Genomic DNA, 20,562 nt, shown 5'->3' with positions numbered 1-20,562 from the left:
AAAAAGGTATATTATTGTACTCATGTCATATCTATCGTGAGGAAATTCCTTAACATTGACACAGAACATAATACACAACAAAGTCAAAATGCGGAGGCGAAACGCCGGTAATTATGTTGATAAGCACTGCACTATACTTGATAGTAATATCCGTAATAGTGTATGTACTCCGGCAAAATTGCCGTGCCGCCGGGTGGCGGAGGGATAGTTTATTTTTATGGATCTTCCTCCCTGAAAACTTCAAAAGATAAAACACTGCAACTGTCCAATTTCGTAACGTCCGACAATATCACATCTACTAACTAACTTTGTTTTTATTAAACAAGATAAAAATAAGAAGAATTCCACATTAATCATCCCATTTTAAACCATCTTGTTCTTGTTCAATTCAACTTGAGCGTCTTAATCCTTTTGCTCCAGTTGCGGTTAACCATTTAATCTACACTTAAACATGACACGACACATTTATACGACAATTCACTTTTTAACGTCAAGAAATTTAAACTCAGTTTCTAAATCGTTTTAACGAATGACTTATTGTGAGAATCATCTTGATTACATCAAACTGATTAACAAATCGTCAAAAAGTGAAACAAAATAGTGTCAGAAAAAAAATTAGTATTACTTAACCATTTCTCAAAAGAATAAAAAACACAGACTTGGAATTTTAAATAATAATAAATATTTTTTATTCCTGTTCCCATACAAAATATTTACAGTCGTCACAAGAAAATGAACGCATAAACATCGAAAATTATTCAACAAAAATAACCGAATAAAAATTCCAACGAACCGACCCTGCACTGCACAAATATGTCCATCGATTAGCAAACAACCTCTTAACCTCCCCAAATCCATCCGACCCTCTTCGCCTCGTTTTCCCTACAAATTTATTCAATTTTCCCATCAGCTCGACAACAATTTTCCCCGGTTTATTTGTGCCATGGTAACGCATGTGTGTGTACAACATCACTCCAGTAGTGGGTGTCAGCACAAAGGGTAGCTCCGTTCGATTAGTCGTCGTCGTCGAGAAAAAACCCCCAACTCTAGAATGTCAAAGTTGAACAAACGCGACCGCACCGCCACCCCCTCCTCATCAAACGCCGCTAAAACGACAACCGCCACGGATACGTCTCAGGAGCTGTTGAAGGCCCACACCAAGTCAATTGAGGCAATCTCTGGCGACCACACGGTTGCATCACGCTTTTCCGAGACGATTTGACGTAACCAGCGGCGCGATGAAACGCGGCTGGCGCGTTGGCGTGGCCGAATGGCAAATTTCGCCTCTATCCGCCTGATCGATAAGGGAGGCGGTGGGCGAGCCACCGTCAAATCGCCGCGCTTTCGGTTTCAGTTCGGTTATTTAGCGCGCGTGGGCCGCAACAACCTTAAAGACCACCATATGGTCTCGTTGCCTCGACCGCGGTACCTTGCTGCATACCGATCGACGCCCATGGGACCCGTACGTGCTTCAAATCGAATGGAAATCCGCGTGAAATCGGCCGGAGGCTGCCGAAGTCATTTAGGGTGAAAGCTGATCCGAGAAAACGCCATCTCGATCCGTCCACGGCCCCAGATCCAGCTTCGGCAGTACCTTCGGTGACCACCTGACCCACTCACTGCCGCATTTGGCACCAGCAGACCGCACTTGTTTACAAACAAATCCCTACTTCCAAGAGAAAACTTCCAGATCTGCACTCGCATCGATTCCAACACCGGTTCTGGAGAAATCGCGTTGACGAATATTGGGAACGTTGCCGGTGCGTTGGCAAACCCGAAGGGCATCCAAATAAAAGCGCGAACGGTGGATAAGTGGTTGATTCGATCATTTAAAAGAGACACGTTTCGCATGGGATTAGGGAGATTTGACGAATCCTCGAATATTCTCGAACGGTGCGGATTTATTAGGTGATTGGAGTGGAGAAATGGGAACGACCAGAAAGATGGTGCAAAGAGGGATATTAAAAGAATTGGATGAATGAACACAAAATAACCGTCTTCCAGACAAATTTATTTCATGAAAGGTGAAGGGAAAAATCCCTTGTTAACGTTGATGTGGCTTTAATAATTAGAATCGATCCGCGTTCGCCTAAATCATGCATGTGCACTGCTTTCAAAATCCTAACAAATATTGGCTTAAGTTGTAAATTAAATCAACAAAAGGACCGTAATAAAACCTTTCAGCTCTGAAATTTATGGTGCTTTCGACGGCAACTGTGTGCAGCGGCTTGCTGTGCAAAAATGTGAAAGTGTGGATCTTTTGTTGGTTCACGTTACACCCAAAGTCAACATGTTTCGGGATTTTGAAGAGCATATGAATAGATGGTGTTCTCATCCTCTTGAATTTGTAACAATGCTTGCACAATTATAATTGAACAATAAAAATTACTGCGATTACCATTAGTTCTATTAAATGATTACTCAAGGACCGATGAGCCGCGACGGTTCGTGCATTCGTTAAATTCGTCCACAAAAAGCGATAAATGTGTAGATTAAAAAAATAACTTTTTACGTTCAAAGAAAACAAAGAGTATGAGCGTCGGGGTTATCAAAAACTAAAAATAACGTGTTATGAATTAAAGATTGCAATTTCACGCTAATTTTAACCATTCACGATGAAAATAAAATTTCACTCTATGCCATTGTGCTTTAAAAATAAGATAAGAAAAACATCGTACCTAACCTCATTTTACATTTCAGTTGTATTATGAAAACAGTTGGAAATGTCTACAGCCAATACAAGGAATGTAAAAAAATCTCAATCTGTTGAATCATCCATTAAGACAAAATAAACTCCTGTTATCAGGACCAAACCGCAGTTAAATATATTTGGTATAAATATATTTTGAATGCAGTCTGCAGAGTAAAAACACATACATAACGCAAAAAGTGAGGTTAGATTTAAACGGCTGAAGCTGATCCGTGGTAGCTTCACCATCACTCTTTATTTCAGCTACCGTTCTATAAAAAAAACTACCAATTTCATTTATTGCACTACACTGCCATAAATTTAATTGCAAATTATGTAGGTTTCTGTCATAATTTCTTAATTATCTGAGGTGGTTACCAGATTACTTTGATTCTAAAAACATAAAAAAGTATATAATCAGAAGCTTAACAAATAAGCTGGATTAAGAATTATAATTGGGAAGAGTAGTTAATTACTGCGAATGTTTTAAACGAACAATCTACGCCAACATTCATTTCCTTGGCGATAAAAATGTTTTCTGGGTTTCGGTGGATCTTTCAAGGAACACTTTTTACTCGACCTTCCATTTGCGAAAGGTGGAGGGACCACTGCAGAGAATCGATACCAAACCCACCCCGCATTTTCGGCCGATTATGAAATCGCCCGACTTGGGAAAAAATCGCCAAAGAATCCCCAAAGACACTTATCAATATGAAAAACACATCAAGATCCGCTTAGAGAAGGGCGAAACATCCGAAACCTCCCCCGATACAACATTCCCTCGCGTTATGCAAACACCGTCGAATTTTCCCTCTGACCATTACGCAACCTCCTCGAATTTCGATTTCGCCAGGACGGAAAACATTTTTCTCCGTCTAGACTAGAACCAACACCGAAGAAGCAGCACTTTCCGCACGACTTCGCGCTTTCCTGCGCGACCGTTTCTTCTTCTAGCGTCGACCTTCGGTGCTCGACCATAATTGTTGTTATTACGACCGCCGGAGATGGATATCTCTGGAGCGCGACGGGGAATACGAGAAGAAAAAAAAACAAGACGAAATAATACCACCTGTTGATAGGAATGGCGGAGGGATCTCGAGGAGACGCTCCGGGGCGGGATTTCCGGCTCTCGTTCCTCCAAAATAAAAAAACGGCAGTAAATCGTGGACGATCCCGAAAAAATCTCGTCGACGATTAAACAATTAGGCGATAATAGTGCCGGCTTCGGTGATGGTCGAGATGACCGTTTAACGGTCCAGTTGGTACATCGTGCGAGCTCTGAAATGAGGAAGTGCCGACGTGCTCGAATGAGGGGCAACAGTTTTATTGCCTCATAAATCGAATAATTTGCATCTTGGAAAATTTTCAAAAAGTCCGAAAGCTGGAAAAAATGCGATCGTCAGGGCGAAAGGAAATTTCCAGGACGTCGGAACGCACCAGATTCGAGGTCTATTACAGTGGAAATAAACCAAAAAGGAAAATGTTATCACATGGGATACATTCGAAGACCTCTGATCGCGCCAGACCTGAAGTATATTGCACTCAAAATGAACCAAAATGGAAGACGTAAGACATAATAAGTTCGAAACCTCTGAAACACATCAGATCTGAAATCTATTACACTGCATATGAACCAAAAAGGAAAATGTAACATATGGGATAAATTCGAAGACCTCTGAACGCGCCAGATCTAAAATCCATCGCCCCAAATGAACCAAAAAGCAATATGTACTGTCAATCTTGAATCACCAAATTCAGTTCATGACACATGATTCAGATACGAGGAACAATGGATAAAGCTGGTTCGACCGTCAGATATTATCTCATTTGACGTTTTTTTGACAAAAAGAGCGACTGTCGACAGTTCGATAACTCAAACAACTGAAAAAAAGTGAATAATGTACCTTGGCATGGAGATGCTTTGTGAGATAGATTGATTGGCCCATTTGGCACAACTTCAAAATTGTAACAAGCTATTCAAATGTTGAACTTTGAATTCGATTGACCCACTAACCATAAAAATGTCCGAATTAGATTTAATGCCAAGGATTTATCATGTGAATGAATTGTGGACGAAAATATAATTTTTCTGTTAAAATTTACAGAACAACACAAAAAACGAAAACTATTATTTATGCCAGACAATTTCAAAACATTAAAAGTCTATAAACATATGTACCATCATATTGAATGGTGACAGTTTCAATCTTTTCTTATATTTCAACAAGATAATGCGCACCTCCACAAGGCAAGAGTTATAGCCAATTGTGTGAAAGACGTAAATGTGCTGTTGTAATATGTGGTCTGTGGTGTTTCCGACGGACTCTGATGGCACCCCGAGGATCCATCGTCCTCCCAAAAGGACCTACGCTCAACAAAGAGCCGATTGTCCCATTAAAATCAACTGCAAACATTTACACAACCAAATATTGTTTCATATTATTTTATAAAAAAAAACGTATTACTCGACTTTTTCACTAATAACATTAAAAAAAAAAGTGTACAATTTAAGACCCGATTTTTATTTCCCGGAAAAAAATCTTCCATGTGCTCAACAAGGCATTCAACAATAGTTATTTTTGTATTAAGTGCGCAAAGTGATTGTTTTTTGTTGGGGCATGAGAATGAGTTTTTAGTCGAGACCGTCAGGTCGAGACTTCAAACTCATTCGAATGCGCCAACAAAATAATCATCTTGCGCACGAAATACAAACACTATTTTTTCTACAACAGCATTTTAAAATTTTTGAATTTTTTAATTTTTGTAAAATTTTCCTTGGATGCTAAAATATTCGTCAAAAAGTTTCCTTGGGTGCTAAAATATAACTATTTTAGCATCCAAGGAAACTTTTTGACAAATATTTTTTCACTATCAAAAATGACATACTTTGCGACTTGATAACGATGCATAAATGTCACGTTTTTTTGACAGTTGTAGAAAAAATTGTTTTTAGAATGGAAAACCAAAGAACCGAGGCATTATATTCATATATGGTTGAATTTAGTCTTATTCTTAACTAAAGCATGGCAACTTTCCGTCAAAGCCTTAAATCTTCAAATTAAAGTCATCCGAGCATTCTTCGCTCTTTCAGAGCTGATCTAATCTGCTGGTCTCTAATTAAGCCATCAACATTATCCCACATGTTTTTCTATCGGATTTAAATCGGAAGATCGTGAAGGTCAACACAAAACAGTTAAGTTTCCTTCTTTTCCAAGCTCAAATCTTAAAAACACGTTTTAAGTTATTATACTAAGATTATGAGATGTGGTGCCAAATTATTTTATAAAAGGTCATTGCACCAAACGGATCATTTTATCCAAGGCAACACAAAGCATCCCCAAATCAGAATTGATCCAGCTTTATACTTAATTTGGCAGTATTCTTACTTCGTAGGGAGTGTTTTCCCGTACCACGTAAGAGCACGAGACGAAGTCGAGGGCTTTTATTTGATAATAATTGGTCTTCTGACCGAATAATTTATGGATGTTTGAGTTCATTATCAAAAAAATTGTCGATATTAAAATTTTGCACGAGGGGTATACGGCTGATTATTTCCTGAATAGAATGAAACCAAACGCATTATTTCCAATCCTTTTTATTCAAAATATATATATATTTTTTAAATCAGGTACCGACATTTTTTATCAGATTATTGCACATGTGCATTTTACAGAAATTTTATCGGGTTATTTTTTGTTTTCTCGTTTTGATTGGTCAATATTTGTCACGCAATTGGTTGCTAAACACATGAAGGAAATATGTAATCATAAAAAAATCTCAAATATGTATCTATTATTAAATTAGTACATACTAGAAAAAAAACATCTAAATTGTAACGATTAATTCGTCAAAAGTATACCCCCAATCATGTTTGTAAGAATTAATCTACGACTCGACTTTCGTAGGCAAAAACCAACTTTTATTATTTTTTGCGCGCATGATGCACACACGATAATTATCTTAAATCTTACTTACAACAGGAAGTTCATTATTTTTCGCAGGAAACCACCTGCTGACATTGAAAAATTCCTTGATCAATCCCCCAGCGCAAACGCCACCTGTACAAACAATTCCCAATCCCGAAAACCCACCCCCTCGTTAACCTCAACTAGCGACGGACGCCCCCGTACTACAACCGCCGCCCCATTGCCGGACCCCGGGTTCAACATCATCCGATTTAATCAGCCTCGAATGTCGCATCCGACCCGGGGACAAAGAAAACGAAACCGTCCACAGAGAGAGAAACGGCATCGTAATCGTTTTTGTACCGTGTACACCTCGGAAACGTGCCCGACACGTGTTCAACATTTTAAACATCCTCTGGAATATGTACACATTACCGACACAAAACAACGATAAATCTGTTGGGGAAGTTTTACGTTCTAGGAAAAGACGGTTATTTACGAGAAGCGAAAAGTTAAATGAACGGATCGACGAAGGGGAGAGAAGAAAAATTTTTGTTGCAACGTGTGTCACGGACGTGATTCAGATCGGTCCAGTCATCGAAGTCATAAATGGACAAAGTTGCTCCCGGTCAGTGGGACGATTTATGACCGGCTGTTAGGAAACAAAGAAACAATGCCACAAATGAACCGACGAATTCCAGAAAAAAAGATTATTTCTAACGATCAATCAAAACGTATTCGAAAGATACATTTTTCACAGGGGTACAGCTGCCGAAAGGACACGTGCGGGGAAAAAGAGTGTTACGTTGAGATGAATAAAATTATTTACGCCCTACAAATTAATTTTCTTTTATGTAACAATTTGCATCTGTTTCTTGTTGGGGAAATTTTAAATTCATAGATTTACGAAGAGCTTTCCAGGTGCCAATGAACATCGTGCTCTAAGACAAATAAATCGATTAATTGGGATTATCATTTCTGTGATCTTTACTGAGTATGTACTGAAAAGTGACGCGATTATTGAGGTTTCCTGGTTTTCTTTGTGCGACACGACTTACATTAAATTAGTCATTTAATTTAGATTACAATGAGGTTATGTATTGGAAAGGTACCAATCAAAAAGACGTTTGTCAAAGAAGCAAGAAAACCACGGGCTGGTTGACCACACTTTTTTTTTGAACGCTCGTTATTTTAGTAGGTGCTTGCTCTAACTAAAACCATTTCGCAGTCATTGCAAAGTCCTTCGAGGGTCAGGTCTAAACACGTTGCAAACAAAAACACAGAATCGTATCTCCAAGGTGCTTCCTCGGGGTACCACATTTCCATGGTCATCAAAAATCAGTGAAGTAGAAATGAAGAAATTCCTTAAATGGTAAATACTGAAGCAATTAATAATGACTAAAAACGTAACATTGCGTCACAATAAACTTCCACTTATTGGGTAGTTTTCGTACAAAAAATTCCAATAAACTGCATTGAATTGTGAATGCTACCTATACGGGTCAAGAGGCAAAAACAAAAGAAAACCTATACGCGTGAAAAGGCAAAACAATTTAAAAAAAGAGACAAAAAGATTTCTTTTATTAATTTTTAACACAAAATAGTAGCAAATTGTAGACAAAACATATTGCGTCAACATCTCGAAAACAAGAATGCGAAAAAGTAAGGTTAGGAATTTATTTCTTAACGTATCATGTAAACATTTGCGCAGTCGGGAATCAAGTTACAACGAAATCTGAGGAAAAATTTAAATTAACCTCAAAGAATAAATTGTAATGACTGTTGTTTGTACGTACAGTTACGGCCACGGAATTTCGTCAGTTGTTTTACTGTCAATTCGAAAAAACTTGTGTAGCCTAAGCTTTATTGTCATTATGACTGACATTCAAAATTTTTGTGACAGAAGTTCTGTCACACAATAAAAATCAAAATGCCACCAGTAACGTTTTTGACATATGTCAAAAATTCCAATGTGGGGTAGAAATATAAAACATGTTTTACAGCTAATGCCAGTTGAATGACAACAACTGACGAAATTCCGTGGCCGTGACTGTACATGTTTAGCGTTACTCGATTACATATTTTTTCAAGTATGTATATGGTTTTCGAAATTGCATAATTTTCATTATGATTGTTGCGTAGAACCAACAAATATTATGAAAATTATCCCAACATGTTATAAAAATTATCCCAACAAATATTATGAAAATTATCCAAAATCAAGGCAAAATACTTACATTCCGATAACGTTACTATCATTAAGTAAATACATACATATGTGTAAATTTCTATTTACACTTAATTCTGACATTTGTTCCTGGATAAATTCCATCATTTGTAGCCGAAATATTATTAATTTCAGAATCGTCACATTTTTGTTTCAAAACTTACAACAAAATCTCTGTTCGTAAAGTAACATTTTTTCATAAAAACAATCAAAAATCGTTGCACAACTGTAGTTCGTATTAGTTTTGAAGCTTTATCAAAATAATAACACCTAGATTTTTAGAGATACGCTACGAAAACAATATTTAATGTCATTATTTTATACCAATTCAAACAGTGTCGCCCTAAAAACATAAATATTTTCAATTATTGCAAAATTTCATAAACAACGATAAATCAACAACTGACTCAGTCTGCCTCACTTTTAAAACAACTTCCCACTCGCACCTTGTCCATTTCCAAAATTCAATTCACACGAATTTCAGCACTCCGACCCTGAACCCAATAAAAATTCAATCCGGCACTTCCCATTTGCCGTAAAAATTTTATTTGCCTGTCTACAACTCCTTACCTTGAATAAATTAAAAAAAAAAAGCCGAACCAGTCCCAAAACGCAATTCAAATTAATTCCAAAGAGTCCAGAGACTGAAAAAAAAAATATCAATCGAACGTTGTGCCGCAGAGAATTCAATTCTCGTCGACGCTTCAACATATTATAACTGGTGATAAAATAAAATTTTATGCGGTGACGCTGCTACTCTTATTTTACACCGAAAAAAAACGCAATTTGAACTCCATCTGCATATTTGCAATCGTGTGCCACATTAACACCGTTTATTCGGTATCGGGCGATGCCGCCGCCGCCGCCACCAGTCAAAGATGACACAGATTTGTTGTTGACACCGCACAACATCTTATCTAGTCCAATCAAAACCGGTCGCGTTTTCCCGGAACAATAAATTTCCACCGTGACGCGCCACACCTCTTATCAAATTAAAATTAGAAAAACTCGATTAAAATGCACCGGCTCGGCGAGAAAAGCAAATGACACGAGCGCGACGGGTTCGTCAAACTCCGTGTTTTCCTTGTAAATGTTTTCCCGTCTGGTGGCCAGGATTTAATTTGGATCATCCACGAAGGACGTTGGGCGACTCCTTGAGGGTTTTTGACACCGGACACGCCGAAAATATTAATCAGAAAGAGGGGGCAACGATTCATCGTGCAGTCAATAACACATCTACTTCCTGCTGGTGGCAAACCGACCAACAAATATCCCCGATCGACGAATCGCTCCGGATTTGTCCGGAAGTGACATCCATGCGCGGTCTGCTTGATGGTGCCGCCAAAAATCCCCAAAAAGAAAAATTCATTACGGTGTAAGTGACGAGCGAGACTCCCACTCCGTCGTTCTTCGGGTGGTACCCCTCGCTGTGGTACTCCGACAACGAACTGACCGTGGTCACTGTCAGCACCATGTTTTTTTGTTCACACCACAACACCGTCACCACCTCCGGTAAGATAACAACATGACGAAGTGTCTACCGAGTACCGCGCTCACCAACTGACTGAGCAGCGAGCTAGCGAGCACGACGTGCTTGGAGTCGACCGACGACCACGATGACGGTAAAAAAGTGAGAGGGGACCGCGGGCGCTGCTGGAATCTTGAAACGTTTATCCAGGAGTTTTTTTTTCCTCTCATCCGACGGTTATAATTGTCGGCACGCCACTGGCACCGGAGTGTTGCGACATCGGAATTCGCCGTTTCTTGGCAATTTTCTCTTCGACGAACATGGCTGTGAACGAGACTTTCTTCGGAGATGCTGCGGAAGGACGAACCGCGGAGGGCTTTCGCGCTCCGACGACGTACGAGTTTTCTTCGAACCGCTTTTGTCGGAGGCGACAAAAATTGTTCTGAAGAAAACCGAAACGAAAAATTTTGTTTGTTTACTGCGACAGGGTCACTTCTTATATGGAAGTGTTTATCTCCAGCACCACTACAATGTACGTAAATATACATTATTGGTCATAAAAAAGACCTCGTAAACTTTACCATGATAACATAAAAAAATTCATTCAATTTTCACGCCCATTTACGGTCATTTTTATCAAATTTTATGGATGCGTAGTGTAAACATAATTTTCCAGTTTGTGGCATTATTTGTTAAGAAGATTAATTAGTCACAGTGACTTTGTTAAAATAAAAATATTAAATGCCCACACGTCTTAATAAATGCAGAAAATAAAACATAATAAATTAAACGTTTCCTTGGCTCATTAGAATTTCATTAGGACTGAAAATCTCACCGTGATCTAAATTTCAGATAGAATTCAGATAGAAACGAAATTACGAAAAAGGAAAACTTACGTCACTAAATCGCCTTAAATTAAAACAACAGTAAATAAAGCGTAAACAAGCTGTTTTAATTTCCTTGTCATAAATAGTGTCATATTTTTGAAAACATTTTTGTAACAATCGAAAATTTTATTTTCGTTGTTGACGTTGCAAAAATCACGCATGCAACTTGTACGTAAACAATTTTTTTGGGGTGGGATTACACTCGCTACGTTCGTGCGCGTAAACTTCCCACTTGTAAAAAATAACTATGTACAATAAATAACCATTTTGGGTATGCCGATCAACGCTTACGCAGTAATTTTTTTAATTACTACACCTAAGTACTGAATTATTCATGAGCGCTTCTAGGACTCGACTTTCTTTATTTAGCGTTGAAAGAATCTTGCAAAAAGAAAAACTACACTCTCCTGTGCGCACACATTCCTGTTCGCCTGGACAATCTCACTTTACCGTGTTATTCCCGGTAAGCCGATTACAAAAAAAAAAAAATTAATCATCTCTCGAAAATGTCTTTGATAAGAAACGCCACACTGATCGGTGATATTTGATAACGTGCGTTCAAATGACAAACACGATTTGCATATTGCCATTAATGATCGAATCGGCTTCTGTTGACTTTGACGCAAAAAATAATCATCGAGTTACGCTTTCCGTCAGGTAAATCGAACTATCAAGGCCGACTTGTTCGTGCATCGGCCCACTGAAAAGGAATTTTAAAAAATCAACACGTTTTAAATGACGTCACGTCAGAAAGACAAACATTTTACCAGTCGGTACAAATCCACAGGTGTTCCGAAAGAAACGAACCGACCGATCGAAAGAATACACATTTCTATTTTTGGTCGGGACTGTTATGAATCTCCAGGTGAAACGTAAACAACGCCACGAACAACCCCACACTTGAAACAACCCAGATCGATACCATGGTGCGTTCCCGAGCCATTTTTCAACAAGTACATATGACAATTCCTCGAACGTCGTCTCTGGTCCTACCCAACGATTGTTTTTGTAAATCTCTCAAGAACTGCTACCACTCGGACAATCATAAAACTACCCCCACAACGAGAGAATTTTATCTGTCATAAACAAAGCACAATAAAGTTTTCATCCCGGAAAATTGCACATTACGGCGCTCATTAAAACGGTGTCGAGGAGATGCGAGAAAATTGCTCATCGTCCACCGCCAAAAAAATATATGTCTGTATGTATAATATTGTGGTGCTCGAGGTTGTCTGATGACGATTCTGTACTCTTGCTGGGGGAAAGCGAGAAATGTCATTCCAGAAAATGATGCAAAGGATTATGAGAGAAGGATAAAAGCCGCTCCGATGTTTATTTTCTTGTTATCTATATTACATTGGCACCGCTGTCGGCGTTTATCACCGCGAATGTGTCGTTCCTTTTGACTGCAAGTGATTAATTGTGTGTTATTGCAGCGTAATAATTGTGATTCGAAATTGACTAAAAATAATTTCTGCGAGATCCGCAGCTTGTTAGCTCCCTCTTCGTAAATTCTAACGTTTGCTGTTGAAATTGGAGGAACCTAATAAGAGAACTGGAAAGGGAATAGATTTGCTACTCATTTTTAAGATTTGTAAAATAAAAACAAATCGGCAAAAATTATGATGAATCGACAAACTTGGAAAAATTAGAAACAAATAATTTGAATAATTTGGTTGAGCAGTATTATCGAAGTAAGAGCAGGAAACATTTTTTTTTTATCACCAAGAGGTGGTAATTTATAGGTAGCTTACGATGATACCACAAGTGTCTACTTTGCCTACCCTTTCAAATTCATACGTTTTTTTTTAAATTTTTCTCATGATATAACACTTCTTAAAAACGTATCGTCGAGACACCCTTGTATAACATCGTTTTCATGTGGTTTTTGCCATGTAAATTGTAAATTACTCTCCAAGTAAGGTAACGAATCTACGTATTTATTTAAATTTTTTAAAGCACAAAGGTGTTCATTTCTTCAACGTACGTGAAAACATCAAATTACACTCAATTTTATCAAAACCTTCACAGAGCAACAGTTTTCAAAGTTAAACAAAGATAATACTATTTGACATGATCAAACATTTGCAATACTTTTTTCGATCGCGCTATCGATCACGCAAAAACAATCCAACAAGAAAAGACAACAAATGCAGTTTTTGGGATGTTAACTGGCCCACAGTTGGATAAAACGTATTCGCGACGACCACACAACGAACCCGGCATAATTAATCGAACAAAACCAACGAAGTTATGCTAGTTTTGTACCAATTTTCGTGGAGAAAGTCACCGAAACGCTTTTTTCCTTCCGCAAAAAGTAACACACGCCTCTTACGACTCGCAAGAAAGCAGCATCCGGGGGGCAATCGTCGCACGGAGATGGGAAACGGTGACAGATCAGAGCGGAGGTTGAGCCCTCCGACCCGAAATAGCGAAACGCAACACATTAGGTGGCGCACCACTGACTGAACAATTAAAAATAGCCGCTGCGTCAATGACATTGAAACATTTTCGTCGGGGGCTTCTTCGCCGTGCGAACATCCGCACCTCGCGCTCATCTCCGACCTGGTCACCAAGGCCGCAAACCGCTTATTCTCGGCCACTTGAGCAATTTTCTTCGCTTATGCAACGGCCAATCCGCAGTGTCTCGCATCCCACTGTTAGGTCACCGAACGACAACAAATCTTGCTGAAACTTTTCGGCCAGCGGACCGGCCACGTGACTCTGACAGTTAGGCCGTTGGAAAAGCGTGACGTCACTTGGGGGTGCTCTATTTCGGCGGTATTTCGCCTATTTATAGCCATTATGTCAAGCTTTTGCTTTTGCATTTACAAACACGTGTGGGCCGCCAGGTGACATATTAGGCATCGGTGTGATTGCTCGGGACAAAGCTAAGGAGTGCGACCTGGAAACGGAGGGATCAATCGCAGCCGCCAGACTGCCGGGGGAACGCGTGGAACTCCGGTTTCGGGGGCCCCGGTTGACTCACCTGTTTGGTGTCATCCATGGCGTCGGGATCTCCTGTGAGGCCCTCGGCGACCGCTACGTCTCCGCCACCGTCGTTGTTAGAATTTCTCGTGAAAATCTTTGTTATTACACTCCACATCCACGGTAACTTCGCACAGAAATATTACTTTGATCGCCAATGTCATCGCCCAGCCTACGCAGCTACGAAAAGGCTATGACACGAATTTGCACTGGTGCCGGCCCGGTTTTCGCTTTTCTTAAAACTAGGGACTATTTACAAATTATTATCACTCATTTTTTCCCTATTTTTTATACGTAATTACAGTTTAATTCACTAAATTTAACAACTGTCTTAGCATTGACATAATGAAAACCTACGTAAAACTACAGCGCCCCCACCGGACGACGGCGCAAGTTGCACCAGTGGCGGGGCACCAACGGCCGGAGCGACCCTAACCGCCAAATTCAAAAAATATTCAATCAAAACAAAAATGTTCAATCAAAATAGCCACAAGGTACATCTTATCACAGCCTCACAAGAAACCTCCCAATTCACACAACATTTTCCCACATAATTAAATTTAAGTTGAAGTTTCAATTATTATAATGTGTATTACTGGTTGCATATACACCACACACAATTTCTGTCTTTTTTTTTCGATTATCAGTTGCATAAGGAGACTTTATCTCACTTTCAGATAACGATCTCGGTGCATTTAAACTTGAAACGAACAACCAATTTCCCGTTATTATCTGTAGATACCGCAAATCTAGGCCACTTATTTGCATATTTGATGTAGACGCTCTCTGGCGTCAACTTCCCAAATTAATTAAGTAAAGTGCATGGCCAACTGTTAACTGTATCGATATGGTAGGTACAGGTTGCAAAGAATGCAAAGACGCACTTGTCATTTGCAACAGCACTTTTATTGCATTAGTGTCTTTGCAACCTGTACCGAGTTTAGTTAAAATTGTATTTGGCTATACCCGCCAACGCCTGTCATTTTTAATGTTTTTGAAAATACGCAAACTCGCATTTCAGATTTGAACGTGTTATTAAAAATGCCTCGCAAAGTAAGACATTTATTAAACTCTCAAATTAGTTGTTATTAACATGCTGTGCTACTAAAATCTCTAATAACCTCAATTGTTATATGATAAGATTTTTCACCCTCGGTCAGGTCAGGTCATGTCAAAAGTGTGCAATGTTGTCAGCTCTATTTGGGTGTAAATTGCCGTGTTGGGGTTCTTTGATTAAGGCAATTTTTTATTACGAGTAGTTTCAAATACAAATTTCTTTCTTTTCACGGCATTATCGTTAAATCGTCTTCATTTACTACCTACTATATGCAAGTTTATGGGGATATTTATTTACTGTTTAACCAACATTCATGAGTCAATGTGAAATTTTTTTAATAAACAATTGTCAATGTCAAAATTGACATTGACACTTGGCCATGGTGAAGTGTTGAACTACAACACTGCCAACTTATAGATTTTTTTTAATGTTTGTATAACAGGATGAAAATCACTAAGCAAAAACCTCCACGTAAAAGAAACTTCTTTATTACAACTTTTGGTTAAAATTAAAAACATATGTACAAAGCATGCCGCGTCGCGGACCAGTCTATTCGAAAACACAAATTGGCACTCTTAAAATATGTACAGAATTTTTTCGGTCGTCGACACCTCAGTGACAGCCGCAGCTCTTGACCACCATCTTCTTGTACTTTTTCAAGATGACGTTGGTGTCATCAAGGAAGTAGAGCACCGAGATCGGTGTCAGTTTCGTCGGTGCGCAACACGCTTTGGGGTACTTGAGAGGGTTCATCAAGTGGACCAGAGTCTGGACGATAGCGTGATTGGTGGCGTTCATGTGGGCGTTGAGAGGGAAGCTGCACTCGCCTGCACAGTAGTAGGCGGCGTAGCCTTCGGGCGCTATGATCCAGTCCTGAGGGCGACGAAGATGTTAAAATAGGGGAAAGGGAGAACGTGAGGATCGGTCACCTGCCATTGCAGATCTTTGAAGCTAATGTAGAGGGTGTGGATGCGGCATGTGCGCCATGTCGGAGGCTGCAACTGGTCCCTCATCATGGAGGCGTAGTCGGATTTCTTGACACGGCGTCTGGTGCTCACGTCGCGGATGAATCTTTTGGTCTGGACGTGGTTGGTGGCTTTGAGGAAGGCGACCATGAACGGCTGGGTCTCGTCGTCTCCTTTTACCGTGGTCAGACCAATATCTTCTGGTCTAATCTCGCGTCCTTGAAAAATGCACAATAATCTTTAATTTTCATGTTCAGCTGGTATTTTAACAAAATTATTGCAATATCTTTTCCACGCTTGACTCTACAAGTTTATTCGTTGCTTTGTTGCATTAATGAATGCATGCATTTTTGTCCCGTCCGACAACTTATCTTGTTTTATTGCACAGTCATCGCCGATGCCACCATACCTGCACTATCAGACAGTGGTGACGCCGCTTGGCAAAGCAGTTCTTTTCTTCGAGCAACAAAATTCCGTCTGATGGACTAATTTAGTGTCATCTGAGTCATCCGCTTGAGAAAGTGACGACCGGGGCCTTACCTGGCTTGTCTACCGGATGTACCGACAGGTAGAGACCCTTGTTGGAATCCGGGAAAGCCACCCAAGTTGGCAAGCAAGCAGTCAAATTCAGCCCCAACCAGCCGGTGAAATGTCCGGTCGTGTTGACCGAAGAGATGTACTCCAGTTCCCTTTCTCTGTAATCGAGTTGTTAGTTCAAGGACGGGGTTTTAAAATGATAAATGAGGAAAGTTAGGTACCCTGAATCGGTGTTGACCAGCTCGTAAACTGTGACGGTGTAGAGATTTTTGGCCCTCTTGGTTGCGTTGATCTCCTTTTGGTAGATTCTTAGCTCGGCGCCTACGACGTTTTCAGCTATTGGCATCTCCGAAACGTTGAACCAGAGACGTTTGCCTCTTTCGTGGCGGACACTGCTCACGTGATGGTCTGCAGAAAAAAAAAGTATTACATAGTAAATATCTAACAACTTGAATCTACACAATAAAATCCGGTTCTAAAGTTCAAACAAAATGAACATCATTTTATGCAGATATGTATTAAAAATAAAGTTGTCACAGTTTCATTCGCAATAACAAACTGTTTTTCTCACTTAGGTAAGACGCAGCAAAATATAGACTATTATTATTCAGTGAATATTTTTTACGTTTACATAACAATATACGATGAATGAGGGAATCAGTTAAATAAAAACAGCTGATATAAGCATAATTTATTGATTCAAAAACTGTTAATTGTATTTTCGTTGAAGGTATTTAATGTTGTTTACAGAATATTTGCAAAAGTGAGTTAATAAAATATTCAACATTTTCAAAATCGTTCATTTACTCATTCAAAAGTGAGTCTTTCAAATAGTGTGGAATGGAAAACCGCAAAAAGAAAATAAAGAAGAAGACAAGACATATCCTGATCACCTGTTGCCTTATCCTTGTTAAACAATACATATCCCTATATACAAAGTGTCTCAGAAATAAGTACATTAATTTTAACCAGTGACAGATCTCGTCAAGAACAACAAAATTGTTATCTACCATTTTTTCGAAATATAATTTTCATTGCGGTATTTTATCCGCCCGAGCTGTCTATTTTCTAGTTATTTAACCCAAGGACATTGACCGTGACATAATAGTTTTTGTAAAATCGGCGCAAAACATTTGTGTTTGACATTTCAATAAATGTTTTTTCTCTTAATTTGGTTATGTTTCAATTGTACTGACTGATATTTGTCCTTCGTTCTTGCCTCTTGCGTGTGTCTAAAGTAACATAAAAAATAAAAACTCGTTCAAAGCCAACTCCAAGTGAAAATTTTAATAGTCACCCGTTACAATACCATATGATTATCTTTTTTCTCTTCCCTCCTTATCATTATAGGGCACAGTAACGGGCGCAGCATTTATCCGCTGTGCGTAAGTTAGCAAGAAACAAGTGAAAGTTTCCTTGCATTTGTTTTTTTTTTCTTCGCTTATCAGCGACGAAGCAAATAACCCCATAGGCGGGTAACGAAGTTTATGCCAAATCTTTCAATAATTTTAATTGGATAACTTCAATATTTAGGGAAAAAATAAGTATACACAACTTGGTACAACTGACACGACAGTTTAATTTATTTTCAATCACTTGCTTGTATGCTTTTTCTTTAACTTTTGCAATTAATCCAATGAATTAACGTTTTTAATGCGCGTACGCTTATGTCTATTGTCAAACACGGAATTGTCATTTGAATAACCAAGTTTTGCATTGCCAACATAAGAAAAATGTGAGAACCTTTTACTCATTTAATGTAACGCAAAGGAATTGAATTTTGCCATGTTAAATAAATATTAACAAAGGCTCTTTTGCTGTGTTCCAGAAAATAAGTTTCTTGTAGTGTTGACTCAAGTTGCAAAAAACCACTTGGAATTTGCAACAGCACTTTTATGGCATTAGTCATTTGAAATTACTTTAAAACTGTACTTATATGGAAAATATCCAACCCAAACTATGATTTTCTGGTCCCTTGTGCCTTTATTTGGTTCAAAAATATGAAAAAAATGCTGTTGCAAATGACAAGTGGTTTTTTGCAACTTGAATCAACTTTAAGTAGGTACTTACAATGTAAACGACCAAGACAACCATTCAACTGCTAAAGAACACAATCTTGAATCTCTTTAACATTGGGTTGTTCAAGTTTAACCTTCTGTTTATTTAAAATTTTAATACTAAAAGAGAAAAACAATGGAAACGTACCTAGTTTTGAAATATTTTTAAACAGATGCAAATTTTGTAGTACCGTGAGATCATCTAAATTTATAATTAATGTTGGCTATGACTTTAAAATTAGATTGGCAACACCATTGATATCTTCACTTGGTTTGTCAAAGTGGCGCTTTAAAATTCAATACAGAATATGAAACAGTTGTATCAAACACCTGGCTTGGATACAACTGTTAACTCGCGGTTTCATATTTTGTATTGAATTTTAAAGCGTCATTTTGACAACTCAAGTCAACGATGTTGCCAATATAATTTTAAAGTCATGACAATGAGTTGCTACAAGATAATTTTTTCAAGAATACTAAACGTTTGAAATAAATCTTTTCTTAATTTTTCGTATCTGTCAACTGTTGGCAATCATTGACACATCCATTTAATAATACTGTCGCGAGCAAAAAATTCTGGTTGTCAATGTCATTTCAAAATTTCTTAGATTGTTACAAATTTAAAAAAAATCCCTGCCTGATTATGCCCATGTCAACAAAATGTCAAAAAATTAATTAATTACATACTATTAATTACTGTCAATTAATGACAATACAACATGATGATAGGTTATGATATTTACGACCGTTTTACAATGGAGCATTTTCCATTCTGTCAAAGCATGATTTTGACGACCAGGTTTTTTTTGCTCGCGACGGTATATTATGCAACAAGATTTATAAACGGCACTTTAGACACGAGTTTTATGTTAGGCACGAGCGGAGCGCAGTGGAGTGAGTGTTTAACAAATGAGTGTCTAGAGAAGTTATAAAACGTGTTGCATTTGGTTGCATACTATAATTTTTCTACGACCAAATAAACAAATGAAACAAGCAACTTTTTTATTAAACGTTGTGTGAGTTTTATTTATTGTTGTTATTTTGAAAAAGAAGCTTACTGATGCTCTCAAAAGTCATAATCACGTCGCTCTCGTCGATGGCATTCTGCTCCTCTCCGCTCAGATTCAAATCGACGCTTCTCTTGCTCCTCGAGTGTCCCTCGTTCTCCTTCTCCATGAGGGATTTGTAGACGTCGAGGAGGAACTTCGGCGCCGACCTCTTCAGCGACTTGCTGATCCTCTTCGGCCTGTTCGGGAGGCCCAGCAGGTTCAAGATCTCCAGCTCCATCTCGTGCTTCTCCACTTTGGATATTTCCCTCTCGATCGCCGTCTGATCGAATCCGTTGTCGATGTAGATCGCCGCCTTCGGCGAACTCAACACCCCTCCGATCACCAGCAGCATAACAAAACCGGAAACTATCGCCGCAGAATTCATCGCGGAATGGTCGAGGCGACACCAACGCGCACAGACACAAATTAAAATTTTTAATGCACTTGTTAAGGAATCTCGAGTCCAGTTGAGTTGGAGGGGAAGGTCTTAAGAGGCGGAGTTGTCGGCTCGCCGCAACGGTGCAGACCGGATTTGAGGCGGTTTGCGTCAAAATGGGGCAAATGCGGCAACGCCGCCGTTGTTACTTAAGACAGGTTTTGTTTGGCGCCTCAGGCGGCCAATCAGCCGGACACTGTTCAATTTCACCATCAAATTGTTTTCATAATTTTTATAACGTGTGACAACGCATGTCACTGATTGTTTATTAACCACCTAGTCTAATAAATTCCACCA

The 20,562-nt window shown here is 38.9% G+C and overlaps 2 protein-coding genes across 13 annotated transcripts in view; both read right to left on the bottom strand.

The window, feature by feature from the left end:
- The window catches only part of Patronin (calmodulin-regulated spectrin-associated protein patronin), a 42,844-nt gene extending 28,307 nt beyond the window's left edge, over positions 1-14,537 (bottom strand). For 8 of the 12 annotated variants that reach the window (XM_069048494.1, XM_069048499.1, XM_069048497.1 and 5 more), the window contains exon 1: positions 14,166-14,536. In XM_069048494.1, the coding sequence (XP_068904595.1) occupies positions 14,166-14,282 (117 nt within the window). In that variant the 5' untranslated portion in view covers positions 14,283-14,536. Of the gene's footprint in view, positions 1-10,193; positions 10,392-14,165 lie in introns of those variants that run through there. The other 4 variants (XM_069048498.1, XM_069048502.1, XM_069048503.1 and 1 more) reach the window with 2 other exon arrangements.
- Positions 14,538-15,693: 1,156 nt separating this feature from the next.
- On the bottom strand, positions 15,694-20,340 carry gbb (glass bottom boat). Its single transcript, XM_069047803.1, has 5 exons — positions 19,839-20,340; positions 16,945-17,131; positions 16,727-16,881; positions 16,151-16,404; positions 15,694-16,094 (listed from the first exon to the last, which is right to left on the bottom strand). The coding sequence occupies exons 1-5, from the start codon at positions 20,212-20,214 to the stop codon at positions 15,834-15,836; spliced, it is 1,233 nt and encodes a 410-aa protein (XP_068903904.1). The 5' UTR covers positions 20,215-20,340; the 3' UTR covers positions 15,694-15,833.
- Positions 20,341-20,562: the final 222 nt, after the last annotated feature.

The sequence above is a fragment of the Tenebrio molitor genome, chromosome 5 (assembly GCF_963966145.1).
Source record: "Tenebrio molitor chromosome 5, icTenMoli1.1, whole genome shotgun sequence".
NCBI classification, from domain to species: Eukaryota; Metazoa; Arthropoda; class Insecta; order Coleoptera; family Tenebrionidae; genus Tenebrio; species Tenebrio molitor.
Note: the sequence above shows the minus strand (reverse complement) of the source record. Positions and strands in the feature narration are given on the sequence as shown.

Coding starts and splice junctions, on each gene's coding strand:
- gbb (XM_069047803.1), bottom strand. CDS start 20,214: ATGAATTCTGCGGCGATAGTTTCCGGTTTTGTTATGCTGCTGGTGATC. Junction 16,882..16,944: donor CTGGTCAACACCGATTCAGG/GTACCTAACTTT, acceptor ACTCGATTACAG/AGAAAGGGAACTGGAGTACA. Junction 16,405..16,726: donor ACATCCGGTAGACAAGCCAG/GTAAGGCCCCGG, acceptor GCATTTTTCAAG/GACGCGAGATTAGACCAGAA.